Source organism: Formica exsecta, unplaced genomic scaffold (assembly GCF_003651465.1).
Source record: "Formica exsecta isolate Colony F162 unplaced genomic scaffold, ASM365146v1 scaffold311, whole genome shotgun sequence".
Taxonomy (NCBI): Eukaryota; Metazoa; Arthropoda; class Insecta; order Hymenoptera; family Formicidae; genus Formica; species Formica exsecta.
This window is the reverse complement of record NW_021850365.1, coordinates 10,417-21,567: the sequence shown is the minus strand read 5'-3', so window position 1 is coordinate 21,567 and position 11,151 is coordinate 10,417. Positions and strand designations below refer to the sequence as shown.

Below are 11,151 nucleotides of genomic sequence, written 5' to 3'. Positions count from 1 at the left end.
AAAAAATTATGTAAAATCTTATGTTTCTATAAAAATAAACAAATATATATATATATAAAATTCTGAATAGTTCATTATACAAGAAAATATTAAAAAATTATGCAATAATTTTTGTAAAAATTGTAATAAAAATTATCCTCTCTCTTTCTCGTTCTTTCTTTCTTCTTCCTTCTCCCCCTTTCTCTCTTTTCTCTTTGCGAGGCACGTCGAGTTTCATGTATCTTTATCCTTACCATGACCGAGACAAATATCGAAATACTCGAGAACCGAAGACAAACGTCATGACGAATCGACTTCGCTTACCGGTAATGCGTATCCACCGATGCGATATCCCAGACATGTTCCACGGTCGTCCCTCACCGGTATTGCGAGCGATCGGGAATGCGCCGCGCGTCGTGCACGATTCGCGGATTCACCGAGTTGAATGCACTCGGACTCTCCTCTCGCTATCAGCCAATCGCTTCTACCACGCAGCTTCTTGCCGAGCCGGCGGCCGACCGTACACTGGGCCGGCTGTACTTACCTGCTTGTGCTCACCTGGCCAACGTGTAGATTCTGCTAGCGGCAGATGAGAGGATTCCCATTCCTCTCTTCCGGGTTCTGCACGATCGCTCGGCTCTTCTCTCGGCGTTCCTCTCGATTGTTTCGCTCGTCACTCATCATTCGGCTTGTCATGCCTCAACACTTATTGTTAGTAGTAAGTCATCTGGCGGTCTTTGTAGCTGATTCTTAGATATAACAGTTTATCTTGAGTACTTTTACATATTCGAGATTTTTGCCTCTAATAAATTATCAAGCCTCGTGATTTAAAAGTCTATTTGAGGAAAATCTAATATTGACACAGAAACGAAATTTTGCGTTACTAATACTTTCTCGCAAAATTTAATCTTGTCAAAAAAAAGGAACTACATTCTTTCGAATCAATTACTCAAAGCTTGACATTTTCGACGAGGAAAAAGTCCATTCCAACTCGACCAAAGAATATAAAAAAAATAACACTCTCCTGTATAAAGCGAACCCACCTGCCAGGTACAAAGTTGCACGTTACAGCACGTTACGTGGTCAAACGAGATAAAATCATATATATCAAAAACCATTACCAAATTAAAAATGGAGACTGTTCCCTATCGCACATTGATGTAAATGTACAAATGACTAGGCGAAAGAGAAAGGGACTCTAGTCGTATCTTTTTACGGGACCCGCGTTAAAGGGTAAGAAAACGGGGAAACGCGCACGCATGACGAGGCACGACGACTAGTTTTGTCACGTCAAAAATCGGACGAACGCAATTCGTTTTCGATATATACTTGTATATGTATAACAGCTCGAAAAACGGGTTCACAAACTATCTAACACGCCGTCCTTGCACGCTCACGCATTTCCATGCGAAACGCGTAATCGCATGGATCAGAGATAGACGAGATACGCAAGAAACCGTACTGTACGAAAAATTCTCGATGCTAATGACAAAATTTGCATGTAAAATGGATTAGTTTAACGGTAAATATTACGAAAACAAGTACAGGTCAAAGAAAGTTAGCAAGTGTCTTGTCAAATTTGACAATTCAATATCGCTTTGAAATTTTGTTACGACTAATGTCTACATTAAACATCAAAACCCGATAGAAATTTGTCTGTATATCAAGTAAAGATATAAAAATTTTCTAATAAAAAAAAAAACAGTTTCAAAAAACGTGTTTTTTTTTCATTGAAAGAAAAAAACAATTTTTTTTTCATTATTTTTTTAAATATAATATTATTTCTCTTTATATTTTTTTTGTTAACATAATAAAAAAAACTAACGTTCTTATATTTTTAATTTATTTTTTTCGAAAGTAATTTTAATAGATTAATAAGACTTTTGCGATAAATTACATCAAACTCGACATGATTCGGATAATTTTCAATTAGATGCATAACATAAATTGTTATTAATTAAAAATAATAATTACATAACTATATAGCCAAAAATGCGAGCTACATTAAAAATAATAATGGTTAATTCAAATCTATCATCTAAAAAGTTAAAAATAATGAAAAATCAATTTGCAATAATCAAAATATAAAGATATTAAATATTTGAAAAAAAAAAATTTTGGAAAGAACGAGGCTTGTTTTTTTTCTATTTACATCTCTATAAGATATATTTATATCTCTAATTGTTTTCTAAAAATTTAATTTCATCGATACACAAAACTCATTTTTCACTTCTCGTTTTGCAAAAAAGAAAATTAATTCGCTCTATTAGATTGATAAAATGTTTGTCTCATTCTATTATTAAGTTTAAATGCGTCCCCTTTCCAGCAGTTATAATAATAAATCACAAATCACGATAAAATCAATGAAATTTACACAATGCAACAATAAGCCGGATCAATTTTCTTCATTTGCCGGGTGAAAGTAATGTACCGAAGGTCGACCGCGACAAGACAAAATATGTAACGAAACAGACGGAATGAATTGACTTAAGAATCTCGCGACTTATTCTCGTCACCCGTAGCGTAGAATAACGATGCGACTTTTACGTGGAAAGGAGGTTGAAGAAAAGAGAATGTGTGCAAGTCGAGAGTGTATCGAAAGAAACAATACCATGTTGAACTTTTTTTCGCGCAGTATTTATCTTTCCAAACTAATTAAGTGAGTTATATCTCTAACATTATAGCTGTGCGAAGCTTTTATTGAGGAGCATTCGATATAAATCAAGCGTTTGCTGCCTTTATACATATATCGATTTTATGATACGATTGGAAGAAATATCAGAAGGAATATCAAAACTAATAATTCATAAATCAAACACGATATTCAAACTGACATTTAAAAAGAAGATACTTATTTTCATTTTTTTTAAATTAGAGATGATTACTTTAATTGTTGTAGAGAGAGAGAGAGAGAGAGAGAGAAATTTTTTCAACTTTTATATACATAGAGATTTACACGTACAATATAGAAAATATAAAATGGCTACGAAAAAGTGATAGTAAAATATTCTTTTTAATTTCGGAATCTCTCTCCCTTAACTGGAAGTTAAAATCGAGACTTAATAATACAAATCATCATAATAAAATTTACACAAATGTAATATAAAATCCCACACACATACTTATACATACATATATATATATATACACGTAACATATAACATTGATTATTATATAAAACTAAGATAAAATTAAAATAAACTTAAAGCAGATCTACTCCAATCCTGTAAAAAATATCCTTGAAAATTCTCTGATCTTCCAGTATTTTTGTTCCAAGTTCCAGATAAAGAGAATATTTTAAACATTTTTTGATGCAATTTCCTAAAATAAGTTTTTTTATTGTGCGCATTTTCTAATGCTTTTCATTCATACGAAGAAAAAACACAAAGCCACTTAAGTTTCAAGTGCTAGATTTACAAATGTACTGAATGAAAATGTAATGAATGTAATGAATGAAAATAAAACTGAATAGCTTTCGTTAAGATAATACTTTTCAACTTGTATAACATTTTAATTTTTTCACGAAAAATTAAAATAAAGAATATGTATTGTATATTTAATATTTTGTTAAGACATTGAATATATAAACAGAAATAGATATATATCTATAATATATTTTAAACACAATTCACAACATGGCTTTTATTGGCGGATTGTCTACTGCTTACAGTATAAGAGCAAAATTATCAGAGATAATTTTTTTTAAATTCCCCGAGTCCCAACAAAATTCCATGGAAATTCCCTAATTTCTCCAGGTATAAAAAAATTCCTTGAGAATTCCAAGTTTTCCATGTTTTTCCAGGGAATAGACACCCTGATTAAAGATGTAAAAATCGATACCATATTTCCAAAATATTGTAAATTTGAATTATTTCTTTAAAAAGAAATAGAAGAGATATTTGCAAGTATGATATACAAAAAGTTATGTCGCATTGGAAAAATCCTGAATAGATGATTTATTCGTTGTTTTCCAATTTTCTAATTCATAGCAAAGCATTTTCAAATATGAAACGACGATTAAATAAAATTATATGTAAATATCGCTTATATACACACGCGCTTATACACACGTTTATTTATGCAAATTTAAGGTTAAAAAGAATTATATTCATAAAATGCGTTATTTTTACCAACATATATAAGTACTACTTTTTTTGTGACGACTCACAGATTTTTCGGCGTTTGAAGAAACAGCAACCGTCAGATATTTATCACATAATCACTGTGTGAAATTACATTCTCTGCGATTATCAGCCGCACTAAAATTTAGCTTACCGTTTCTCTTTCCACCCGCGATACTTGCTGAAGAAGCGTTCATACGCGGCAAACTTTTAAAGTCACGTGACTCTTGTGATCTTCTGCGAATAACTTCAGTTGGTTCGTTCTCTTATCATCTGCTGTAAAGTGCAATCGCATCAAGTGACACGATTGTTTTCCCTTTACGCGATCTAATAAATATTAAATTCAATGTTTTTCTCGTGTCTTATCTATCCATCTTAGTGACCTCTTATCGTTGAACTATTAAACAGCGTAATCAAACGAGACGTGAGTCATGTCTCACTTTTGAAAACACGACGGAGGAGGGAGGAGTGGGGAGAGACGCAATCAGATGATCAAATGACAGACGCCAGCAGCCACACATATCACACATATATATTTACGAAACGCTTGATAAATGTAACGGAGAATGGGGAATTACCGGTATGTCGTGCATTATTCCGTCATAACGCAGTGGCTTTCGCAAATGTTGGGGCAAAAGTGATATCTCGAATATCGCGTAATTCGCAGAAAAACTCGAGCTCATGCATTTATTTATTTATTTTGCGTTCTCGCGGCAGACATATATATACAAAATGTAGAGTCTCCTAACCTCGCATCCGCGTGAATCGACTTGACAGGAGTAGGGGACTCGCAGAAGATTTGTAAAGCACAGTGCAGAAGACACATATTGTATTTCATTTCGACATTAATTGAAACGAATCGACCGAATTGCACGATGAACGAGAATCCGGAGAACATTACCTCGGAATCGTTCTATGCGCTGTTAGTCGCCTTTGAAACCATGAAGGAACGTTGTCAGCGACTACAGACGCGGCTGGCAGCGGTGGAGAAGGAAAACCTTCGTCTCAGGCTCGAATGTGGCAGAGATGCGTCAACAGCTATCGTCAAAGCAGATAACAGCAATGACGAATCTACGCTGCAGGTTTGTGCAATATTAGATTTAAATGCAACACAAAATCAAAGAGATTTTATTTCTCTGAACTATATTTAAACCCATATTTAAAAATATATAAAGATTGTATAAATCAAAACAAAAACTCTATAGTTTTGTAATGTATAATATCCATTTTTTCAAAAATATGAATTTAGAATGATTTGAAATTTTTCTTACTGAGTAATCTACAAGATATCTGGTTGCTTTTTCTATTCATATTACCTATATAATTAAGGATACAATAAAATTATAAACAAACATTGCGATATTGCTAAGAATAAGTATATATATAATATGAAAATAATTTAAAAATATACCTAAATATATTTTGCATTTGCAGTTTATAATATTCACAAATGTAATGATGCAATAATGCAATTTTTCCACAGGAAAAGATTGAGGAAGTTACAAAACAAAAGTCTCAGCTATCTGATCACATGTTTATGGTAGCAGCAGAAAATCGTCAGCTGTGGAACAGATTAACAAGATTGACAAAGACTAATAAAACCCTTGGTAGTCAGTTGATTAAAATCTCGGATACACTTAAACAGCATCCTGCTATACAGCCATCTGACATTACGTCGTACAACTTTCGTGATGTGTCTAATTTGGATACCTCGGATCCTAATAAGAAATATTTATTAACTACAGATGGTTTGTATAAATATTGAATTGTATCATATCTAATCCTCACATTAATCATGATTAACAGGATAAGTTTTATTGTTTAGGTGAGAAGGAACAAAGTTTGGAAGAAATATCCCTTCGATTGATAAATAGTATTATGTTAGAAAAATCTGATCTTGAGCAACAATATGCCGAGGTAAAGGAATAAAAATACTGCAATCGATTAATATATTTTATGCAATGTTCGTCATTTCACGCAGATGGTGGAGTTACAGAATAATTCGGAACTAAATTTACAAAAAATTGGTTTTACATATCCAGAAGATTCTGATACAGATTCACTGGAACAAATGAAACAGGTTGAAATTCGCTTGTTCCAAACTAAAGATGCCTTACTCGGACAGCAAACTAGATTAAAAAGGACCTTGCAGAACCTTAAAAAGATGAGAAAAGGTAAGATATAAATTAATTCAGTATTAGAAGCCACCTCATCATTGTGTCGTAATAACATAAATATAAATGTAATTTATTATTTTTAGGCACAATATGTAATAATTGTCGAGAAAACGCAAATAAGAAAATGTGTCAAACAGGTACACAATTTGATTCCAATGATAGCTTCAAGGAGCATGAAGCAACTCAAACTAGTCTTATGACACCCAGTATTTCTATGGAAAAATATCCTAACATAAACGATAACATAGATGCAAATACCAATACATGTCCATTGTGCGGTATTGTTTATGGAAAATCTAAACCATTTACAGAATTTCACGAGCATGTTTTAAGTCATTTTATCAAGGAAGTGTCAGATGAGTTCGAGCTTGTACATTGATCTTCTAAATCAATACTGATTTATACTATTCATAATAGTTTTTAGATTTTGTGTATAAAAAAATTTTTATGAGATATAAAATATTAAAATAGATAAAATATGTACAATATGACAAACTATAAGCGCAACATAGAAAACTGTGAAACAAAGGATGACTATTGCAATATAGAGATATATTTATTTTTGTATCAATAAACTCTATTGCAAATTGAAAATGGAATCTATTTTCCAGAATTAGAAATAGTTATTAATAATAAAAAAATATGAATATTTGTGTAATAAAAACACTACAGTATTTATGTTTTCTTCTTTTATTAATGTGATTTATTATTCAATGAAACATATTACTTAGAAAATGTAAAAAATTCTAATTTCCGAAAATTTCAGAGATGAGAATATTCCAACTTTCAAATGTAGAAGATTAAATTTGATTTCAAGTATACATACCTTATGCAAGATATGTAGGTTTAACATCCCCTTTATCTGACGGCTCCTGTGTTGTAGGCTCAAGTAAGTTTCGATGAAACCACGAAGGTCTTTTCTTCGGCATCTCAACCACTCTTTGTTTCTAAATTAGAGACAAATCCATATGAATATAAAACTATGGCTGGGTTCCATGAAATGCATATGCATGGATGTATTTATAATACAAGTTACTAGTAACTAGCCTAAATATTATACAAATACATTTATAATACCTTCCAAAATTTATGTGTTTTATCGTGCTTTTCTCCATCATATAACACAATTATATTTTCCTCTACTGGATTTAAACCTAATTTTTTTTGTATGGCATCTCTGATTTCTTTAGTTTCAACCTTCACTTTTTCGTAACAGTGTCCTGTAGTAAAAGAATATGTCTGTAAATTTTTCTTTCACTCACAAACATTGCTTTCCAATCATAATTTTCACATTGAACATACTCAAGATATAATCTAAACTGCTTTTTAATTTTGTTTTAATCTATCTTATTATTACAATTGTTACTATTTTATACTGATAAAATTTACCACATAAACGACCAGCTTCATAATCGTGACCACAATTTGTGCATATTAATAAGTTAGTTTTTGGAACAGGCGGCTTCCAACAATATTTCTCAACTCCAAATCTTCTGCCGAGTCTCTTTTCTATAGTACGTCGCTTTTTTGGAACAGCCCACAGAATCCCAATATTGAAAATATCTTCTAGAGGTTGACTGCCAAAAGGGTTATCCAGTTTCGGTTCATTCAGGAAACTGTTGCAATCAATTGCACATAATTCTGCATAGAAATAAAAGCTTTCTTGAATTCAATATATTTTACAGATTTCAAATCTATCACTCAAATTGTTTAACTTAACTTTAAATTGTCTAAATACACGTGACAAATTGATTACCCAAAAAGAAATCTTTGATTGAGATTAAAAAACATGACACCAACTGTTCACATTTGATTCAAATCATACATTTCTAATATATAGAAACCTTCGATTACCTGGAGAAAAGCCACGACCAAAAATTGTCTGAAAAATTGTCTGTTCAAATCTTTGAAGAGACAAACATAACCTGTTTATCAAGCCGCCTGCCATTTTCGTTCAATGTAAACACAATTGCGAAGAATGAATAATAATTATTTGTAAATTGCGTACACCTTTATTACACCAGATATCAAAACAAATCCGTTTGTCGAAAGCGAATTACACGACTGATTCAACTGTTAAATCGTTCATATACGACACGAGACGAGACCTTTATTTATGCTTGCATCTGAAATTAGGCACTTTTGACTTTTGGATAGCGCGCATCATATCTAGATATTCATGCATCATGACTGTTTATACAAAACGAACGTACCTATTGGACGACACTTCTCATTCTGAGCGCGCATGCGGCTTACGGCGTACTCGTAAAGCCCGAATCACACTAGCGGCTCGCGGCTGCGATTGCGATTGCGTTTGTGATTGTGATTTGCTACGCTCCAATCATACTTGTAATTGGTGCTTTCTGATTGGCAGAGCCAATCGCAATCGCAGCCGCGAGCCGCTAGTGTGATTCGAGCTTTAGTGACATATAAAGGCACCTATATGAAGACGATAAAAATGATTAAATATGATTATTTTTAACTTTTCTGTGTGTATTTCGTTTATAAATCGTTTGTGATTGATTGTGTCACTATGAACCACTGTGTGTCACTATCACATTGAATCGAACGTGGTTGGCTCTTACTTTTAGAGCCAACAAATCAATAGCGTAATTCAGTGGAAAATCTAATAAAATTGCTTACTGTTTGAAGCCCATTCTTTCGGAGCAGCTGTCATATCATGTTTGTTAACGACCTTTTAATGTAATTAATATTAGATAATTTGTTATGTAAAAAAGAATATTTACTATAAATTATTTGTAATTGTTTGTGAGTATATTTTCAACGTTTGTGATTGATTAATTCATTTGTAATTAAAATTTTCAATTTTTTTTATTATGATGCCAACCGGCAACCTAATTGACGAATTTTTGTGTATGCGCACTACAATTATAAAATAAACTTATTTTATAAGTAATTAAGAAATTTTTTAATTTACAAGTGTAATATTGATATATTTGTAAATCACAAACAATTTCCTATCAATTACAGTTATCAATTATCACAAAATGTGTTTATTACTGAAAAGTATCGGCCGGACATCATGACTAAAATAAAATTGTTAATTACAAAAAACCTAATTTGTCATAAACATTAAAAACAGACTCACAATCAATCACAAACAAAATACATTCAGAAAAGTTAAAAATAATCATATTTATTAATCATTTCTGTCGGCTAACTTCATGTAGGTTATAGAGGTTCATTTAAAGAGTCGCGACTGCGCGCTGCGCGTTCGAGGCTTCGAGGAACTCCGACGTATGGGAGCGGGGAGGGGGATGGAATTGGAAATGGTACCGGCAGGTGGGGTAGGGGGCGCAGTCTTCTGAAGTGCGTTGGTGGGATCGGAGCGGGTGGTCAGCTCGGACGGCTCGGGCAGCAGCGAGTCCGCTCACTATAGTCCCCGCTATGGCAAGTATAGGATCGAGTAGACTTTGTACTCACGCGGAGAAACTGTGTCAGTACGGGCATTTCACCCAATTGCGGAGGAAAGTTTCGACGACGACATGTGCGAAATCACGACCGGTTGTCTCGCGAACGAGCGGCGCGCTCTTCCAACACTGCCAGGTAAGTACGTTCTCTCTCGTCACTGAACTCTGCCAAGACTCGTTTTAATTCCATCCCGCAACGCATCTCCCCGATGATCGACGATCCGTTTGGCACGATGCAATGGAAAAAACGCGCTGTTCCATTCAATTTTCGTGTGATTTTCCTATTCTTTTTCGAGGCTTCGCCGACATAACCTACACTCGCAAGTGACAAATGGTTCGCGTAATCGAGTCGCGAGATCGCTAAACGCTGACAGAAACGTAAAATTAGAACGATCGTTGAAATATTTCGGAGTATTAGATTCGAAGCGAGTCTTTTTCAAGCGTTTATTCTCCTCAACTTTATTACATAAATTACATAACACGTGACTCTGCGAACAATTCTTATCTTTATGAACTATGTGTACTTGACCTTGCAAAACAAAAAGCCGAAACATTATTGTTTACTTCTAGAATATGTGCACATAGATAGAACAACGTAATTTTTGAAGAATACTGTGGAAACAACGCGATTTACTCTATTATTTGTCAATCAGTTCTAGCAGACGTCGTATAGTATAGATCGTCTGCTAGTGACGTTTCACACGCTGTCAAATGAGTGACAGGTTCTTTTGCGAATATGCAAGAATTCAAATAAATAATTAGGCGCACATGATTATAATAATTTATACGCATATTAACATCCTCGTAATAAAAGATTTAGGCGTAGAACGGATAAAATTTTTGCATTGTTTTTAGAGATTGCATTGACTACATAAGCGCATTCACGTTGTCTCCCATACGCATGCGCGTGTTAGCGTTTAAATGCGCTTTAACCTGCATATGGTATATTACTCGATGAAATATTCGAGTTTTATATTTTTCACGTTAGAGATTTTTATTTATGCGTTAAAAAAGGATATTCTTGAGAATAATTATATAATGAATATACATATAATTACCGAAATTCAACAAAAATCTAATTAAAAGAAAATTATTAAATTTATGAGACAAACTAGAAAAAGGCATAAATAGTGAGAAAGATGATATTAAAAAAATTCTAGAAAAACGAAAAAATAATAGAAAAGTACGAATCGTATAAAATAGGTATTTTAGTGTAGGTATATTTTATTTTTACTTTAATGTTCTCCTTCAAAACTTTTCCATATTTAAAGGTGAATTTATATACATGATTTATATATATTCAGATTTTTTTAAATTAATATGCATAGTTTATGTATGGAAAAATATCTTCGATCCTCGCATTCTATCTATGCATACATATATGTATGTTAGGGGAAAAATCTATTCCAAATAAATCAAAGAAAATGTATATATATAGACTTT

General features: G+C 32.8%; 3 protein-coding genes across 4 annotated transcripts in view; 1 reads left to right on the top strand and 2 right to left on the bottom strand.

Annotated features, from left to right (window-relative positions):
• Nucleotides 1-526, bottom strand: part of LOC115237847 (cadherin-89D) — a 47,920-nt gene extending 47,394 nt beyond the window's left edge. For both annotated transcript variants that reach the window (XM_029811188.1, XM_029811189.1), the window contains exon 1: nt 304-526. The gene's annotated coding sequence lies outside the window, so the exon portion shown is untranslated. The remainder of the gene's footprint in view (nt 1-303) is intronic.
• Nucleotides 527-4,441: 3,915 nt separating this feature from the next.
• Nucleotides 4,442-6,955, top strand: LOC115237845 (protein spindle-F). The gene is made up of 5 exons (XM_029811186.1): nt 4,442-5,182; nt 5,584-5,848; nt 5,926-6,017; nt 6,082-6,274; nt 6,361-6,955. Exons 1-5 carry the CDS (start codon nt 4,976-4,978, stop codon nt 6,654-6,656), a joined length of 1,053 nt encoding a protein of 350 aa, XP_029667046.1. The 5' UTR covers nt 4,442-4,975; the 3' UTR covers nt 6,657-6,955.
• On the bottom strand, nt 6,038-8,514 carry LOC115237846 (39S ribosomal protein L32, mitochondrial). The gene is made up of 5 exons (XM_029811187.1): nt 8,132-8,514; nt 7,667-7,918; nt 7,355-7,497; nt 7,104-7,224; nt 6,038-6,255 (listed from the first exon to the last, which is right to left on the bottom strand). Exons 1-4 carry the CDS (start codon nt 8,223-8,225, stop codon nt 7,105-7,107), a joined length of 609 nt encoding a protein of 202 aa, XP_029667047.1. The 5' UTR covers nt 8,226-8,514; the 3' UTR covers nt 6,038-6,255; nt 7,104.
• Between the last annotated feature and the right edge of the window lie 2,637 nt (nt 8,515-11,151).